The following is a 19,782-nucleotide window of genomic DNA, read 5'->3' as shown; positions in this document are numbered from 1 at the left end:
GCGGACAGGGCCCAATGAGAGCCCGCGCGGCACCCGGGTGGGAGGGGAGCGAGGCGAAGGGAGCGGCTCGCCCAATCGCAAAGCGGAACGCTCGCGGGGAGGCGGAGCCAGAGCGTGAGCACTGTCCAATCACTTGGCAGAGATGGGACCGGGAACGGAGGGAAGGGAAATAGCTAGCCAATCACAGCTCGAGGCCGAGGAAGAGGCGCGAGTGAGCCGCGGCGCCCGTCCAATGGCGGAGGGAGGGGTGGGGCGGGGCGGAGGCGGCAGCCAATGGGCAGGAGCGGGGGCGGGTAGGAGCGGGGGCGGGCGGGGCCGGGCCCGGGCCCGGGGGCGCGTGGCGCCGGTGGCGGCGGCGGTGCCGGGATGGGGGTGGCGACAGGGCCGGGGCCGTGGCTGCGTGAAGCTGCCTCGCCCTTCTCGTCCCGCTCCGGGAGGGACCCGGAGCGCCCGTGAGCGCGTTTCCGCACGCGGTGGGGAGGGGCCCAGAGCGGCGCGGGTTGGTGCTGCTGCCGTCACCATCCACGCCAGGAAACCGGCAGCCCTGCCTCGGGCACGCCGGTGGCTAGAGCAGGGAGAAGGCCGGGGCGGGGTGAGGCAGCGGGGAGCCCTTCGCTGCTTCGTGTTGAGGGAGCTGATGAAGCGGTTCCTCCGACACCTGGAGGGCTGTCCCGAGACACTCGGGCTGTGTCCTGATGAGATCATCCGTCGGAGCCGACGGAGAGCCCCGGGTGAGAGCTCCGGCAAGGAGATCAGACGTAGTTACTGTAATGCCCTTGCCAGCACTCGGGAGATGTATCCCGGCCGGAGTCCGCGAGGACATCGAAGGCCCTTGCAGGGAACCCTGCAGACAAGCCTCGGGCAGAGCTTAACCCAACAGGATGTACACTTGGGCGGAGGACTGGTGTGAGCCTGGCCGCCCTGCTGGGCTGTATCGCCCCCGACAGCTGGAGCTGGCTGGCTGTTCGCTCTGCCCACGGCTCTGTTTAAAAACCATATTAGGTTTATGTACAAACGTGTTTCCTGACAGGGTTTGGAAAGATGTACTTCTTTTAAAGACCAGGTAAATTAAATTCCTTATTTAGTTCGGGGACAGGTGTTACCAACCTCAGTACAGTTTGGGTTACCAAACATCATGCAGACAAGGCCAGAAGGAAAACACAAAGCGTCTGTATTTGTGCGCTATTAAACACCTGTATGCATCCTGGTGAGGGAGTAGGGAGCTGCAGGAGTGTTAATTGGCAGAAAGAAAACAGCCTGACATGTTTAATCACACACTGAAGAGATGGAAGAGTGTGACCTTTGATATCTCTGGTGTAATTTAGAAGGAAGGGCTGTGGTTTTTCTTAGCACTTAGCAACGGGGAAAAAACAAAATGAAGAGTTATCAGGTTCAAGTAGATGAATTCAAGAGAACGGTCTCATCCTTTTCTCTCTGATTTGCTGCTATTGATAGTTATTTTTATGTATTATAGTCACATCTTGGAGCCTTTGTCACGGATCTTATTGCAAATTTGATATGAACGTGCAGTACCTAACAAGCGAATTAGCTTCTGTGAAAGGCGGTCATTTTTCTTCCCTCAGGAAGGCCTGGTTTCAGCCTATTTGTAGACAGCAGTGCATGCCCAGTCTCCACGTCACTTTTGGATAAGAGGGCTTTTTGTAATGCGGGGTACAAACACAGTCTCAGAGTAACAAGCGCAAGCTGGGTGTTTGACATTGTTCCTTTTCTTGCTGTCTGTGGCCACTCCCATATCTGAACTGCCACTGAAGCAGGTATGGACTTGCCTCAGCAGTAAGCTTTTTTCACCTGGTTTTGATATGCAGTAAGAGAGGGGCTGGGCCATGTCCCATCTTTTGTGTTGCAGGTTGGGGCCATGGGGGACACTGGTGTTACTAGGAAGGACCTTGGGATCAAAGCAGCAAACACCCCTGTTTAGCACTTGAGTGCTTGCGCCAGTGGACTGTCAGTGTAGGTTCAGGGAGGAGCACTGGTGGGGAAGAGACATGGGAGATTTATTTCTGGATGAGCAGTGGAGGGCTTTTGCAGAGTTGAAGTTATCTATGAAGAAACTAATAAATATGAAAAAAAATGAGCAAGAGAGAAGTGTATTAGGGGACCACATACTGCAGAACTTTTTGAAGGATTTTTTCCGCTGTTGCCATAGTTGGCTATAAGCATTTTCCTCCTCTCTCCTCTCCCTTTGAACAGAACAGGTTAAATTATACTGACTAGTTTTTGCCATGAGGTGCAGATGGTCCATCTGTCTATACTCACAGGGCATATGTAGGGCAGCATCCTCTACTCCCTGCCCACCTGCACAGGGAGGAGTTTCACCTGCTAATGCCTTACTTCTGGAGAGGATAAGCTGCTTTGCCTGACAGGCACTGGATCTTACTGCTGTGTTATCTATTAAAGCATAAACCCTTTTCACATGTAGGTACCTGCAGACTGGTCACTTCATCTGTCCTTGAACCCAGCTAACATGAACCCTTAGAATGTGATGGTTTCAGTTTTGGTTTAGGAAATGTAAATAACATTAAGGGAGCTACTGTTTACCTTATGCAGGACTGTACAGTCTCACACAGCAGCTGCAGTGCTCCCCTGCACAGAGGGAGTTCACCCTGCCCTGAGCATGGGGCCAGCATAACCTGGGGTTTGAGGAGCATCTGGTCCCTTCCAGCACAGTGCTGGGGACACGGAAGGCCATGCTCACACTGGGGTTGCAATGACAGAAGAGTCCAGGATATCCACGGAGACAAGTCCCAGCATGGGGATGCCATCCCAGGGCACAGCTACTGCCACAGGCAGCACCGAACACATCCCACAGAGCTCCTGGAATCACACCTGGGGGCAACTCTGATATGGCTCTGTGCACTGCACAAGACACCTGTGTACACAGGTGGCTGCAGCTTGTGCCTCTGGACTCGGCATTTGCAAAATAGAGAAGCCAAACAAAATCTGAAGAGCAAATTCCAGTTTTAAGTTACATTTAAGTTTTCATGGATACTATTCCAATGAACTGGCAGAGCAAAGTGCCTTACTCTGCCAACTGAACAAAGCAAAGGACTGTATCAAAAAATTAATGAGTCAAAAGGAAGAGTAGACCATAAGTAACAAGTCAAGACAGGCAGGGATTGTTGCATAGCAGGCTCATGTCAACAGAAAGCTTACATCACTGGTCTGAGTCTATGAGTACTGTTCTAACCATCTGTAGGTTTGGGGATCAGAGAGGAGAGTTTTGAACTTTGGAGATGGCAGAAGGGCAAGTTCAGGAAGGAGCAATTGGGTAGCCACTGGGACAAAGCAGCAGAAAATTTTCCACTCCAATGTCCCAAACAGAGAACAAGGGCCTTCTGCACTGCTAAGAGATCATCAGAACTCATCAGAGCTGTGACTGAGGGGAAGAATTTCCTTTGAGAAAAGGGAGAACTGAAAACTGACACAAAACTGGGCGTCTGAATGATGCAAGGTATGCAGAGAGTCTTGATGGAAGGTCACAAGGCAGCTGTAGTCAGAAATAAACCTAAGCCTTTGACTTCTATATTTGCAATTCAGAGGCAGAAAAAGCAGTGGCTCAGCAATTGCATTCAAGGCAGATAATAGCAGACAGTCTACTCTGAGAGGGAACAGTCTACATTCTTCAGGTGTCTTTCCTCCTCTTCTACAGTCTCCAGGTGCAGGCTGAAGTAAGCAGAAAATGCTGAAGGTGTAGCTGAAAAGGCTGCAGTATGACCAGGACAATGCAGTGCTGTGAGGTGTTACTGTGTCCTGTGTTTCTGTCATGGTTACAGCAGCCTAGCACTGAAGGCACAGGGACTGTGCTGCAAAATGCCTCCAGGGCAGCAGGGAACCTTGGTTTTAAGCTTGGGTCTGAATGGCAGAATGCACCTGAAGAATGTAGACTGTACCCTCTCAGAGCAGCCTGTAGCATAGGTGAAGAATTAGCATAAGTGTGGAAAGCTCTTTGGGGACCTCACAGCCTTGAAGAAAGCAGATAGTTATGAGGATGCTCAGGAAAACTTGGTAAGCCCCTAGCTAAACTTCATGGACAGATGGAGAGGCAGTGCTTGGAAGGTTGGCTAGCCTGGTGTAGGAATGACCATCATTTGTCCTCAGCATCTCTTTATAAGTAAAGGTAAACCATCAATGCCCACAGCAGATTGCTTCTTTCTGGTGGAGGCAAGAGTAGGCACATACATATTTCTAAACAATGGAGTTGGTTGGTTCAAATTTAACTGTGCTGAGAATCGTGTTTCTGCTCCAAGAGAGACCCTCCCTGTCCTTAACACCTTCTGCTGTGGATGCTACAGTTCTAGGCTCACTACAGCTTCTGTTTCACTGGCTTGGAAAATAACACTATTCTGGAAATATTTTAGCCTTTAAAGCTATGTAATACTAAAAGGACTGTTCAGACTACTTTCTCCTCTTTTTTACAATGCAGCCTTGACTGAACCTGTATTTGGGCACTGACTTGGACCAGAATTTCTAAACACAGTGAACTGTTTGCTGTTCAGTCTGTTTGCCTGGAGAAGCCAGGCTAGCCAATGAGACTTGCATAATGGTTTTGTTGTGAAATGGGGAAGGAGTCAGGATAGGAGGTTTATGATCAGAGGTGCAAGATATCAGAGAAGAAACACCAGGGACTGAAGAATGTGTATGAGCATGGGTCTGATGAGCCACAAGAAAACAGAGGGGATGATATCTGTTAGGATCAGGGTGTTAGCCAGCAGAACAGGGTATGTGAGGGATTCCAGTGTGGCAAAGGGGATAAATGACAGACTAATTTAACCCCCTGTAGTTGTTATTCCTTTTAATACATACATATAAGTGGCAAAAGTTTAATCCTTCATTAGGAGAGAAGCGGATAACTGTATTTACCTTTTTTATTATTTACGAAATACGTATAATGTTATATTTCTAATGGTGTAAGGAAATCAAACAGCAGGGCACTATTTCCTTGCTCATGGCTCCAGCCTTCTGTCACAAAAGTGTGTTTTAGGTTGCTCAAAGAATCACTGGGAAAAGTATCAGCAAAAGCAGGTTTAATATTAAAGTGAAAGCACAACAAAGTTCATTGGCAAGCTTCACTCTACTATTAACTAGGTGGTTAAAGCACACAGAGAAAAATCAGACCAAGATGTAAAAATCAGTCAGTCTAAACCAACAAAAAATTATCTGCATGGAGGCTGGAGATGGGAAAAGGGTAAGAATAAAAACAAATAAGAGAGACCCTCCTGTTGAGTCATAAGGTTTAGAGTGGACACCCATACCAAACTTGCCCCAGGTTTGACCAAAGCTTTAAACTTAACAGCACTGAACTGATAATTTAATCAATTTAACAAAAAATTCTATAGAATTTGCTATAGCACAATGACTCACATGCCTAACTTACTTATTAATCTAAAGTACTTAAGAATGTAGGAAAACAACCTTCATAGTACATTTGCTGTTGCATATTCACACTTGCACGCACAGAGACCTAAAGGAATACGTACATATGCCTGTGAAAAATTCCCCTCTAATTCAGTGAAATACTCATGTTGGATGCCTTTGCATCTTTTCAATGGGCAAAGGGTTGAGCTTCAAGGAGTGGAGATATCAGCTCCTTTGTCGGCGATCGGCAGCAGTCATCCAAGTATAGCAGACTTGAAAGTTTGTGAGCTCTGAGAGACCCCACTCAGAGGGAGATTGCTGGTCACAGCCCACTGCAGTCCTGGAGAGCTCAGAGGGTCTCACTTAGGACTGCTCTTCATAGGGTCACAAGGGAGTTGACTTTAGCCATAGTAATTTTCCATCCTGACTGCAATTCTGGTTGGTTTTGCTATCAAACTTTCAAAGAAAAGTTCCACTTGGGTTGTTATTCAGGCAAGAAAAGTAAGTTTCCAAGGCTGTTTGTTAAAAAGCAGGAGCTCATTAGACAGCATGAGTTCCTGGAAGCAGACAGTGTTTCTGATAAGCTCAAGAGGAGCTGAGCCCAGGTGCTGTTGGTCAAGGCTGAGGCCTAACAAGCATTTCTCAGATGATAGTGCACCCAGAGGTGGGGAGGAAGGGGGCATGCACCACCACACCTTTTTTCAGACCATAACAAAGAGCTGTTTTTCTCTAGGTTTTAGTCAGGGCTGACTACCAAGATTGTCCTAGCTTTGTTCGGAGCCTCCTATGCTTTATCTGCTTTTACTTATGTCCCCTGTCCCCAAGACTTCTAAGTGCAGTACAAAACTGCACTGAGAAACTCGTATCTGTTCCCATCCCACCCTCCTCAGTTCAATTTTCTGGATATTTGGCCCTCCTTTGGGCAGTGACTTGGGCAGTGTTTTGGAATGGAGATGTCTGTTTCTCTGCAACAGAACTAGACTGTATCTTACAGCCAGCTTAAGGCCAGCAGTAACATCCATCCACTTTCACTGCATTTCACTCAGCTGTGGAAAGATGACTGGGGGTAATACCAGAGGAAACGGAGAGGTTATATTCGCAGCCTAACAGAGGTTGTAACGGTATGGAAATTATAGAGTGAAACACAGTTGCTGCTCCCTGGACAGAATGCGGTTGGCATGCTCAACACCTACTCCACAATGGTTCCCCACACCCACAGTCTGCAACCATAGCACCTGCTAAGGGGGATGGAACAGAGGGTGGAGTGGAGTCACCTCATGTGGGCTCTGTTGAAATCCTCGCAGGGAGGGGAACTCGATGGCACTTTGCAACTGAGAAACTGCATAACACCTGTCAGCCAAGGGAGACAGGAGATGTCTTGCTGCTGAGCCAACAGCTGTGGTGAAATCATTCCCCTTGGATGAACTTGGGTCATTATAGCCTAATTGTAATATTAACACACACCTCCACCCCAAAGTTACCTGCCCCCAAGGTACGACCACCCTTTACTGGGCATGTGCTCTGTATTCTTGACTGTATCTTTAAAAACAAAGTGAGAGAATTTTACACCAATCAGTAACAGTGGAATGTATGGCTGGAGTCACTCAAGCTCCACCTAAGTGTAGAGTAGTAGTATAAAAGTAAGTTGAGAGTGGGGGAAAAGTTAGGGAGGACTCCATCATAACTGCTGGGATCAGTCAACAGGCTGAACTTGCCTTCTCCACTGTGGAGAATGCCTACTGGGTAAGAATCAAACTCTATGCATGCTGAATATTTTAATGGGGATTAGAGCTTTTCTGTGCACTGCTTTGAATATGTTTTTGCAGTCAGATACTATCACCAGCACCCATCAAACCTTAAGCTGTCACAATTTTATATTAATAAAGAGTGTTGTTCCATAAACTGTTAGTGAGCGTCCTTCATGGGCACTAGAAGTCACCAGCAGCAGGTAGTGTACTGAAATAAAGAGGAAGACCCACTGAGGGATCTCCCTTATGCTGCTGGTGCGTGTCCCTCTCTAAGTCAGTGGAACCACGCTCCGATCCAGCAGGACTGCTCAGTGAAGGGTTGTCCTAACAGGACTCTGACAGACTGGTCAGGCACAAGGATCTCGACTTTCCTGGGGTGTTGACAGACAAATCAAACACTAAGGGTCAAGTAAATCTCCCCACACTAAGGGTTGAGGAAATCTCCTCTTTTCACATGACATGACTTGCTTCTTCTGGAGCCTGAATTTTGGGCCTTTGTTTATACCATCACAGTGGAACTGTGTGGTTTTTGTGTCTTTCTAGGTTGTTTACTGGCACTGTTGGACCAACAAAGGCTGTAGCTCAGGAACCTTGTACTTGCTACTGAGAGAAGCTGATACAAGTTAACCTTGCCAGAAAAAAATGATTAGTTTGGTCCTATAATGCAATTCACCTTGTATCCATGTCAGATACATGGTTTAATACAGCAGCGTTTGGGAATGCAGAGGCATGTTTGGGAATGAATGGCTGGGATGTGATCAGTTATTTCATCATTCTTGGCTTATGTTGGCTTTTGTAAATGGAAATATGGCCTAACAGGGTCTGGTGTCAAGATACAGAAGTACTGGCAGAATGGAGGTGCAGTCAGTGCGCATTTACTTGGGCAGCAGTAGTTGGAAGCAAGGTAATCTCTGTCGATTCTGATCTCATATTTGGTTCCTGTGGTGTGTATTTAATCACCCGTGCTGCTTCAGCTTTCATGTCCATCCTCCATGGACATTCATTGTCACCCATGCCTGTTGCCACTCATGTTGGTGAGTGGGGAGCAGTGCAGAAGAAACATTAGGTCTCGGGTTCAGTTAGTTTCTGACAGTGCATCTGAACAGGCCTCTGTGCCCTGTGTTCAGGGTTCCTTGGTGTATTCATTCCTAATGCCTCCATCTCAAACACATCGGGAGTTTGACCTCACATAATGATGAGGCTCCTATGAGCCAAGTGATGACTCGTCTCCCCCTCTCTACAGTAAAAAACAGTCCCATGGTTGTAAACTATGATCAGGATCTCTGCCTTTTTTGACACCCATGTTGGGTGATATTGAACTAGTGAGTTCATTTTGTTTGTGCCTTGCTTTCTTAGTCCATAAAATGAGAGTAGTGAGACCATTACTATCCCTGCCCCCCTTCCCCATCCAGGATGAAGTGAAAGGCTGCATCTGTGCGGTATAAACAAAGCCCTAATTTACATGTAAATGCATGTGATATCGCTGTAGCAGCAGAGCTGTAGCAGTGAAGCCCTCCTTGTGTGCAGGCAGCTTATGTCAGCAGAATGAGGCTCTTTTTTGAGCAGAACTTTACCGAGCACCATCAGCTGTATCAGCAAAAACATTGAATACCAATATAACTACATCCTCATTAGGACCTCGAGGCCCATAGTATTTTAATTTCTAACTTCTTTCTAGGTGCTTAAATACTTTTGAGGATCTGGAACTATCTATTGGCATTATGGAGGTTACCCTCTTCCCATCAGAACCCTGGCAAACAGGCTCAGAGCAGACAGGTATGGTCTCACTTTATCAGTGGCTGTGGAGCACTCTGAGAAACTCTGGTTAATGGCCCAGAGCCCAGCAGAGCATGATCAAGCTGCTATGGCTGACTTCAAGGGCAACATAACTGCTGCTGCTGCTTCTGACAGTGCTGTTAGTACTGCAGGAGACTGGACAGGTTCCTCTTTATTCACCTCTTCCTGTGAGAAGAACAGAACTAAAAATGGTGTTCCCTGGAAAACGTCTTTGTTGATAGCTTTCATTTCATCCTGTACTGATGCTATTACAAAGATGGCACATGAGAGGACAGCATACTGTAGAGAAGAGAGACAGTGAGGACGGTGCTCTAGCACCTGAGCAGTGACCAAACCTTAGCTTGGAGAGGAAGGAAGGGTTGGAGAGGAAGGAAGGAGCAATTTGCTACCTTTCAAATACCAAGCACAGTTTTTCAGGTTCTTATTTTCCTACATCTCTTTAGAAAAAAATGAATGAAGGAAGAAGATAGACAAGTTGGCAAAAGACATGGCTAAAGGAGCTTTTTTTTTTTTTTTTTTTAAGTGCTTAACTTTGTACTTGCAGAGTAAGTCAGTTCAATTCATCCAACAGAAAATTATCCCACGGAAAATTTTCTTCAGGTCTGTGAACTGAAGTGGTTTGGTGGCTGGAGGAAGGTGGCGATGGATTAGACGTAAGGGGAAACTACCCCATCTGTGCAGCAAACTGCTTTTGAATTACAAAATCTGGTATAAGGGGTGATGGGAGCTCAGAAAGAACTTGAAGTTCAGTCCAGAGAAGAAGGTCAGTACAGGAAAACAGAAGGCTGCTTTCTCTTCTTTTGGCAAGGATATTATTATAGATAGAAGAGAGAGAGACTTTGCCATACAGTGAAATGGGGCAAGGGAGAAATTGAAGAGTCTTTAACTGCCCATAACTAGGTAGTTAAAAACTTTCCCTCCAAAGTCAAAGGACGTAAAACTTAACTAGAGGAGATGAAAAATGTTAGAGGCTGTGCACTACCAAGAGGGGAAATCTACCCTGGGACCAGGGATTGATACTCGGGCTTCCATCAGAGAGACAGTGTGATGCTGCAGGCAGGGCTGAGCACTCGTGTCTTTCCCACTCACACTGTGCAGTGTGTTGATCAGCAGCAGCCAGACAGGGATGCAAAGCTCATGCTGTGTTTGAGTCTCGAGTGCAGGGGAGACATGTCTGTATCCAACAAGTGTAAGAGGAAACTACGGGAAATGTTTCGTAGGTATAATTTATAGGAAATTCATAAATATTCATTGGAAAATCACATCTCCGGTGAAGATGCTGCAGGCCTGCGTGGTTGCTGTATCAGGCATGGCCATAAGAGGGAAGTGTGTGCTCAGGCATTAGGGGCTTTCTCTGGGCTGGAGCAGCCCCAGCTGTGTTGGTTGTGGGCTCTGCAAGCACCGTGGATCTGCCTGTGTCCCACCTCCTCTGCAGGGCTAAAAGCAGGGCCAGCGCCTTCGGAGGCATGTGAGCTCAGCCACAGCCAAGTGTGCAGGTAGCAGTGATGGGGATGGGGTGAGAGGGGAGCAAGGGTGGGAAAGTGAATTGTCACTTCCTGGAGATAGGGGAGGATGAGATGTGCAACCCTGACCAGTCCTGAGAGAACTGGAGATGCCTTGTTCAGAAATGATGGGCAGTCAGGTGGGGAAATCTCATTTCAGTTTTCTCCTCACACATATACAGATGTCTGGTTGTGTTAGCTGGATCATACTCAGATTAGGGCATTCAGGCTTGAGGATGGTGACATTGAGGTGCTTTTAGGAAGGGCAGGGGACCTCGGGAGAAAGCAAGCTGAAGTCAGCAAGCTTGAAAGATTTATGAAGAGGAATGAAGGTACAAAAGCGTATGGGCAGGCAACCCTGCTAGCTCTCTAAAGGACATGTTTTGCCTGAAGAACTTCGAATAGCATTTTGTAGGCCACATGCATAGAGCACATAAGCTGTGAAGCAGCAACAAGTGGGTCTTGGTTGTTAGCAACCCTGTCAGACTCAGGTGACTGTTACTGTCAGTGATGGGCCATCCCTGGCTGCGTGCCTTTGCTACATGCTTGTTAAAACTCACCACTGCACAAGGTAGAAAGGGACACTTACACCATGCAATATGGGAACTTGAGGCTTCACTAAGTCCCTGCCTGCTGACTCCCACGGACCCTGTTAGCTGAAACTGTCATGTATATATGGCTGAGGAGTTTCTCCTTGCCTCCTGGAGATCCTGGAGGGATCCACAGGGTGCTTTGAGGAGAAACAGTACTGAGATGATTTCCTATCATTCCTGAGATGATTTACCTGCCAAGAATTGTGAGCAGCAGGGTCCAGTCAGGAGCACCAAGTGACCTGATCACCAGCTTCCCATGAGCTGACTCTGCAGAGAGGCACCCAGGTTTTTCCTTATAAACCTGCTTTTCAGGGACATTTCTTTTTTTGGTCAGAGACAGAAACAGAGGAAAATGAATAGGACAAAGATGAATTTATTCCTTGTTCATGCCACAGCATGAAAACAAAATGCATCTAAGAATAAACTGTACAAGAGCTGGAGGCAGGTGTGGTGGCAAGGCTGGGGGAGACACGGTGGGTGCATCTTTTGGTGCCTGGCTGAGCATGTGTTGATCTTGTGCTCCCAAAGCATCTTATGCCTGTGCAATAGAGGGACCTATAGTTGTAGGAGCAGGGACTGGGTGGTTATCCAGAGGCATAGGTGATGTGAGGGGGAGAGAGCTGAAGGAGTGTGAATTGCTCAGCACATCCATGTTGTGTATCATCTACGGCAGCGGTGTGGCCCAGCAGGGGATGTGTAGTGTAGCTGTGGGCCGCGGGCAGGGGGTTGCTGCGCTGGGAGTGGCTACAAAGAACCACACGGGGTCACTTTGCAGTTAAATGAGGCGAAGAATTACCATGGCGACCGCACTCCTCTCCCTGACAGATGCCAGACTTCCAGGCAATAATGTTTGTGCATTGCTCTAAAACCCCCAAATTCTCTCTCCCCCACTTTTCAGAAAGGGTGAGGACGATGCTGCCCTGTCTCCAGAGTGGGAGAGTGGTAAACACTGGGATATGGGGTGGTTTCTGCACACTCCATCTTCCAGTAGAAGGAGGCCACTGTCTGGGTACCTCCTACACTGGTCACTACTGCAGTGCAAAGACAGAAGGGGTGTGGTTCGAATTACTGTGACACAGTATGGTTCTGGCACTGTGCATCCACTTAGTGACCTCAGGAGCAGCAAGGTCTGAGCCAGCTGCCAGCCCTTAGGCACAAAGTGCACGTGTGCAGAGACCTGTGTGTTGGAGGACATCGCACCCGTGCTGCAAGAGGTGCTCCAGGGAGCATCACAGTGAAGAGCTCCAGTCCTGGTGCCACCAGGAGCTTGGAGCTCACCAGCAATAGGTACTGCAAGACTCCAAGGACAGACAGAAGACAAATGTGCACCAGAACATAAAGCTTTTTTCCACCTAGTGTATTCACACTTGCTTTTAGTGCCCACATGGAACATGTTCTCTGTTCTTATTCAGTTGGATCAAATCATGTCCTATGCTGTTTTCCTGGCAAGGAAAGTACAGCTCCATCTTTCAGGTACTACAGGTGCTAAGGTGTGTTCCTCAGAGACTTCTGTATTTCATCTTCGGAGACCTTAACTCCTTTTATCTTCAGAAGCCTTATTTCTTTCATCAGTTCTCTAGTTCTCAGTGGTCTGTGAGGCTATTATAAACGGTGTCTATCCTGTGTTCTCAGTTAGAGGTTTGGGGAGATGGTTACTTTGTGGTCTGTGGGGAAAACTTGAAGGAGGAAAGGCTTTGTGGACTAAAAATGTTTGGAGATGCTTGGTTTGGGGAGGAACGCTGATGCATCCTGCACAGAGCCATATGCAAAAGGTGGAAAGAAGAAACCAAGTGGATGGTCATACTGGTCCTGTAGGTTGAAGTACCACAGGAAACCAGGGAGGTGCTGCAGACCAGCAAGTAGGTCATCATGTCACTTCTGCTGCACTGGTATTTTGCAGACATGCAGAACACAGCTCAAGGCAAAGGTCCAGTGCTTCTCCTCACTGCTGTGCCCATCGCAGCATCTTCCCTTGAGTACTCATCTTTTCCCTGTAAGAGTTTTTGTTTCAATCACAGAAAAGCATTCTAGACACTGACAAACAGGTATTGTCATCTTGCAGAGGGTTGGCAAAAGAACAAATAGCTGCACTTCAGTGGAGGTGCAGCAATCTTTCCACACAGCACAGACTTGCTAATTTGCATGGTCATGAGGTCTCATTGGAAAGATATTTTTAAATGAAAAAGCAAGGAACTGATGCAAAACAGATTTGAGCATATTCCAGGAGATAGCTAAATTTTTCATAGTGAAACCCAATAATAGATCAGTCTGTGTGCTATGAACCTCTCATCACAAAAATATATCACAGGAGGCTTCTGCTATCTATTCTGGGCTGAGCACTGACCTTGGCTATTAGATCTCAATTAAGCATGTATGTGACTAATGCTTCTTTCTCTTACACTTTTCTGCTGCAGAAAACAATATTCATGGAATCAAACACAGAGTACTTGCACAGTCACTCTCCAGAAGGGACCCATGGCTTCTCAGTAGGTTTCATACCACATGAAAAAAAAAGCATTTCTGATGTGAAATTCAGGGAAAGGAAGTATTAAAAATCTGTGGAATTAAGGATTGCAGCCTTCAGCACTGAGCCCCTCTGCTGTTCCAGAATGGTGTGCAGTGATGCTTGCAGCTGCAGGCGGGGTTGAGTACGCCATGGGGACAAAAAGAGCATACTTCACTTCTTTATGCTTACTCACCTGGCATCCTTCGTTCGAGAAGGGAAGAAGGGCTAGTGAATTTGACAGTGGTAGTAATAAGACTATGCAAGACTTGATTCAGTGCTTAAGACTCCTATGCAAGCCAAGACCTGTCTGCAAACTTGTTCCACTTTCAGCTCAGGTAAATGCTGAACCATCAAAACAGCATGCCAAACTCAGATCTCTCCTGGAGCATAATTACAGTGTTGGGCCAGAAGGGCTTGGAGGCAATCATATCCCTACACTCATACTTGACAGGTCAGGACTGGGGACTAGAGAACTGGTGAGCCTCACCTTTATGCCTGGGAAGATCGTGGAGCAGATCCTCTAGAAGATATGCTAAGGTACATGCTATGCCAAAAGCAAAAGAGATGCCAATTGTTCACCACCCTTGTGATGAGGATTTGATGGAGCAATGCCATTGTGAAGAATAGAAGACAGCTCTCCTACAAGGTGGAAAAAAGCCTTGCTTTAAAAGGGCCTGTGGTGTGTTTCAGCTATGTGGACTGAAAAGAGGCTTGTGTGAAGCAGGGTTTAGAATGGCTGCAGATTATTTGCAGTAGTGTGGCTAAAATCTTCCTGACCTGTCATAGACACCTGACAATCAGCAGTTCTGCCAAGTCAGGTTTCATCATAGCAATGAGAACAAGCTGACAAACTCAAACCAGTCATCACAAGATTAGTGCAGTTCTCTGCCAGCCTTTCCAGGTGCTGGTTACATTTGACAAAAGATCAGGCTAACATCTGACTCTAACCCTAGAGGAATGTTGTCTGAAAAGCCAAGGGGGAAAAGGCCAGTGAAAATGAAAGTGTGCTAACTGGAGTGGCACAAAGCTGTACCTAAGCTTAGTCTCAGCCACTGGGACCAGATAGATGATGCCAAATAAATTCTCTCTGTTCTAGAAAAGATGGGACGTGCTACTCAACACCTGGTAGTGAGGTTGTGTTACATTTTGGTGCTTGTCTCATATTCAGTGTATGGTTTTTTCCATTTCTCTTCCTGCTCAGGCCATGACACTTTGTGCTTGGAAGAAACTATTTCCAAACATTTTTTTGTTAACACTGCTGCTAAAAATGTCTTGATGCTCCACTCAGGTTTACTTTTTTTCAGCTCCATTCCATGATTCCGAGCTCCATAATATCAAAATTTGTGTAAGAAGTTATCCCATTATGAACCAGCAAGTCTTTCCAAAATTTAAATTCTGTCTGGAAACAAATCTAACTCCAAAGGTTTAGCATCAACCAACACCTCTGCCTAGATTGATTGTTTTAAGCAAGAACAGTGGTTTGAAAGATGAGCCTCCTTTCCAGACTGTGTGCTCTCTTTTGGCTACTCCATCATTTCCAAATCAATAGCTGTCTCTGCTTGTCCCCCCTCCCCTCCAGATCCTGCTCTTTACTACCTCGTTTTGGTTTTAATTTGCCACAGCAAAATTGCAGTCATTTTTCCCCCACCCTAATTAAGAGACCTATCTGTTAAGGAGAAAGAAAAAAAAAACAAAACCTTCTTATCTAAGCCCTTAGCACAGAACAGAGGAGGAATGATTGGTGAGATGATCACCTCTAGAAAGCCAAGGCCTTTATTGATTCTTCTGGCCTTCCTCAGTAAATACAGAATGAGTATTTCAAATTCACCTGGAAGGAAGCTAAAAGTTAATGTAAAATACTGACTTCTCAACATCAGAGGAGAAAGAGACTGTATGTCTTCTAGGCTGATTCCCTTTTTTTCTCTATACATAGTTCAACAAGAATATTTGGATAGTGTTTCATTGTGCCTCATAGATTCATAAAATCATTTAGTTTGGAAAACACCTCTGAGATCATTGAGTCCCAGCATAAACCTAACAGCTAAACCTAAACCTTGGCTGTGGTGGACAGCCAAGTCCACCACTAAACCATGTCCCTAAGCACTACTTCTACACATAAGTGTGAGTGCCACCTCACATTACCGCTATTTCAGTTTCCCCACAGTTTGTTATAAACTGGCCTAGCTTCTGAACTTCTGGGGGCTAATAGTCCTGACCTACACTTTGGAAGAGCTCTGAGATCATGAAACAGGTTAGAAAAGCTGTATTGTGGGCAGGTGGCAGCAGCACTGACCTCTTGAATTAAGGAAATAAGCATTGAGTGATGGTGAAGGAGGGCACAACCCCAGTGCTGAAATGGGTGATTACATGAACAAAAAGGGACAGGCTACACAGAGAAGCTCAGGGGAGAGTCCAGTACACAAGGGGATTTTGTGGAAGAGGACATTTAACAGCCCTATAGGAAAAGGTCAAAGACAGAATAATCTCCACTGACTTGGCAAAAAACAAGATGGGAAGCGTCTCCACAAGGTTAAAGCTTTCACTTCCTCATCAAGAGGAATAAACATCTCTAGTCTGAAAAGAGGGAAAGCTACTACAGGCTTTTCCAGATTTTATCCCCTTTCTCCTTCATCCCTGATCTAGTGGAAGTGGTACTTTCCATGTTGCCTATCTGAATACAAGCCCTAGCTTCGAATAAGAATCAGGTCTGACTCCCTGCTGTACTCCAGAGACTTATTTACCACCCTGGAGAGTTAAGCATTTAGCTGATTAAGTTCAGTCTATGTGCACAGTCAGCTCCTTCTAAGAGGGGTGATATAACAGCAGGAACCAGATGGGGATTGTGCCTGCTGGACTAAAATTACTCTGATATTCCAGATTGTTCCTCTCCTCTCTGGGACATCAAGAGCAGAACCCTCCAGAGCAGGACCTGCTATAGAAGTCCAGACCAGCTTGCACTAAGAGCACAAATGTAGCCTTTTGAGACTGGTTTCCTAAGGGAGTAAAGCATATGTTCTTATGGGTTGTGCATGTGTTAAACTTGGTGTGTCCTCATGCTCCTGTCCAGTAACTCTGAAACCTGTTGGTCTATTTCAATTAGATTTGATAAATTTCACAGCAAATTAAGTTCCTGCAAGTAGTAGGTAACCAGTTAGAGGAGAGGGACTCTATAAATATCCTGATTTGGGAAAAGGGTGCACTGTGCATGTATTAAACTCTGGGGAGATCACATGGGAAAAAATACATGTAAGTACTCATCTGGATGAAAAGCTTCAGTGAGAACTCGATTTTTCAGGAACAGAAATCCATAGGGGACCATGGTTCATTCATTCTGCACCTCACAAAACTACTACTTTTATTTTGCTATGATAGAGATGGGAGGAAAAAATTATTTAATCTAGGAAACACTGTAAAAAAGCGGATCTAGTGGAACTAGCAGGTTTAGGAACTAGGGTTCAGTAGTCAATTTGTTGACAGAAACCAGCCCTAGCAGAGAGAGTGGTGCAGCACCTGAAATCAGACAAGGTTCTGAACAAGGCTAAAGTGAAGAAAGGTGGGGCACATTATCTATGGGGAAACATTGTGGTTCCCACGGTCCTTCCATGTGTCTCAGAGTAGACTAAGGGGAGATGGTCTAACTGTAGACTTCAGTTGTTTGTAGGAGAGTTACAAAGCAAGTGGAAGCAAACTCTTGGTAGTAATAGATGGTAAGAAAAAAGGAGAGAGGATGATAGAGGTTGTATTCTGGGAAACTCAGGTGAAATTTCTTCTTAAGGTGAAAATGACAGCACTGGGCAGAAGTTACTGAAATAAATGGTAGAGTCTCCATTGTGGAAGGTTTCCAAGTCTCATGTAGGCAACAGCAGTAATTCCTAGTGGGAGGTTGGACTAGACACCTTCAGAGGTCCCTTCAACCACCATTTCTGTGGTCCTTTACTTTTTGCCCAGATGATGATGCACGAAAACAGCTTTTATGAGCAAAGCTGTCACTTAGAGAGTGGCAACTTTTGTCTCACCTCAACTTTACCAGAGGACATATGAACATAGTCATTGTTCAATTCTTTGTATACAAAAATGGTTTTATTAAGGTATTTGTGATTTTTATTTGCTGAGTTTTAAATAATGGAACTTATTTTGTACTGTGCTAAACTTGTGTCAGGCACATCTTGTGCCTCCTTGTACCAGACCTATAGCATTGTGCTACAGACTGTTTTCAACCAGCTTTGGTTGTTAGGATTTACAGAGGCATCTGTAAATGGCCGTGGATGACTGTCACTGGTTTTCTCTAAGTCTCTTCTTGCATAAAGATTATTAAAAAAAAAGCCTTTTATATATGGGTCTTTTGAGGCCTCTATCAACATATTTTTCTGGATCACTGATGTCTGCAGGCCATGTACTTCTGTTAACTTTTTGAGGTAACATGTTCAGACTCAGGCAAGTTTTATGATTTCATCAGAACTAAAGTACGCTTAGAGCACACTGAATTATAGCTCAATTAATTTTGCATTCTAATTAAGTGGAAAACAATCTTATCACTGACAAGTCTCTTTTCTGTGTTAAATCTATCCTGTTTCAGGTGTGATGCAGAGAATAACTTACATGAATAGAAGACAGATCTGAGCTGCTGTCTGCACTGCATAAGATACTGGCCAGCTTCACCCTGGACCTGTAACCATGCCACTGAGATGCTGCCGCTGTCTCGGCAGTCCCTACCCAGCTTCTTCACCCAGCCACTTGCTTCTCTCTACCTACTACCTCAGCAGAGCACAGAGCATCATAGAGGAGCTTAGGTGCACCTTACTACAATCTGTAGAAATATCTGCTCTGAAACAGCAAGGAAAAACTGTCAACAAAGCTCTCAAAGAAAGGAAAAATACCTAAGATCAGAATCATTCCAGCAGCAGGCACAGCTTTAGGGACTAGCTTGCCCATAAGTTACTGCCTGGCAGCATGGAGAGGCCATGCAGTAAATCTGTCTTGGCCACTAGCCAAAAGTCCAGTTTGTAACACTGAACTTTTCTAGCACAGTACACTCAAAAGGACTGAAAATTTTTAGTTTGTGCAGACAGCTTCCTCTTCTGCTTCCAGTATTCATCCCACTGCACTTTCTCATTTAACTGGAGATTTATTTTCCCTTTATTCTTGATTAAAAAAAAAAAGCAGTAATTTTTGGACAGCTAGCTTTATCTCTAGATCACATAATGAACAGTGTACATGTGGTAAACCATGTGCTTCATTTCCAGGTGGCTTTGAAATAAACACATTATTATCTTCCTGCAATCAACTCATTACATAAATTTTCTTGCAGAATTGGTCCAGATGTCCTCTTCTTTACCTCCTCTCTCTCAGATGAATTAAAAACTACTGAGATTATCTCAGCATGCACCTATATGAAGACAAGCAATTATTGGTGGTACCTATAGATACAAAAATTTGATCAGTGCTATGAAAAAACATTGTTAGGTCATCACAAACCCAAGCAACTGCGGTGCAATGTGAGACTGAAAGCTGTGTGGAGTAGGTCAATGGTACCTGAGTGTATTACTGAATGCAGCCCTATCCTGCCTTCGTGCCAGGATTTACTGCCTCTTTGAAATTATATTCTGGAACCACAGTTTGCAAAGCCTGCAGAAGTCCTGTGGTTTGCTCACTTGTACTCCACGCTGCTGTGGATGAAGAACCAATGATCCTGCTAGGCTGGCAGTTCAGGAAATTCTCTCTCCTTATTGTTGTTTCTCTTGGTACATGGATGCTTTTTTTTTTCTGGGTCATTTCCCATATATCCCTTTCTGGGTCATGGACTTTTCAGTTTCTGGGTGTCTTATACAGAATTAGATCAGGGCTGTCTCACTCACGATGACATTAGGTAAAAAGCTTGACTGCAAGTCAGCAACTCAGAAAATTCTCAACTCAGTCACATCTAAACATAAGACTTCAATAGACTGGATACTTCTCATGACTAACTGCTGTCAGCAGTTTGCAGCATTTACTACAATTTTCAGTGCAGAGGGTAAACAGTATGGTTTCTTGTCCTTGAATCACAGGAACAATTGAATCTTGGAATAAATAATTGCTTGTCATATATATTTATAGGGAACAGAAGACATGAAAACCATGGAGTTACAATGACATGTGACATGAAGAAACCACCTCCAGTTCACCACCTTCTAGTTCCATGACTTTGTCTTGTCTCATCATCAGAGATGAGTGAGTTGGACAATCTTTGCCTCCCTCTCCAGGGTGAAGAACAGTCAGTCTGC

The 19,782-nt window shown here is 45.5% G+C and overlaps 1 protein-coding gene across 1 annotated transcript; it reads left to right on the top strand.

Moving 5' to 3' along the window:
- Window positions 1-142: 142 nt before the first annotated feature.
- Window positions 143-18,802, top strand: LOC116445276 (spidroin-1-like). The gene is made up of 2 exons (XM_032111739.1): window positions 143-731; window positions 18,099-18,802. The coding sequence occupies exons 1-2, from the start codon at window positions 143-145 to the stop codon at window positions 18,140-18,142; spliced, it is 633 nt and encodes a 210-aa protein (XP_031967630.1). The 3' UTR covers window positions 18,143-18,802.
- The last annotated feature ends 980 nt before the right edge of the window (window positions 18,803-19,782 follow it).

This window comes from Corvus moneduloides, chromosome 6 (assembly GCF_009650955.1).
Source record: "Corvus moneduloides isolate bCorMon1 chromosome 6, bCorMon1.pri, whole genome shotgun sequence".
NCBI lineage: Eukaryota > Metazoa > Chordata > Aves > Passeriformes > Corvidae > Corvus > Corvus moneduloides.
Note: the sequence above shows the minus strand (reverse complement) of the source record. Positions and strands in the feature narration are given on the sequence as shown.

Coding starts and splice junctions, on each gene's coding strand:
- LOC116445276 (XM_032111739.1), top strand. CDS start 143: ATGGGACCGGGAACGGAGGGAAGGGAAATAGCTAGCCAATCACAGCTC. Junction 732..18,098: donor GAGCCGACGGAGAGCCCCGG/GTGAGAGCTCCG, acceptor ATCCTGTTTCAG/GTGTGATGCAGAGAATAACT.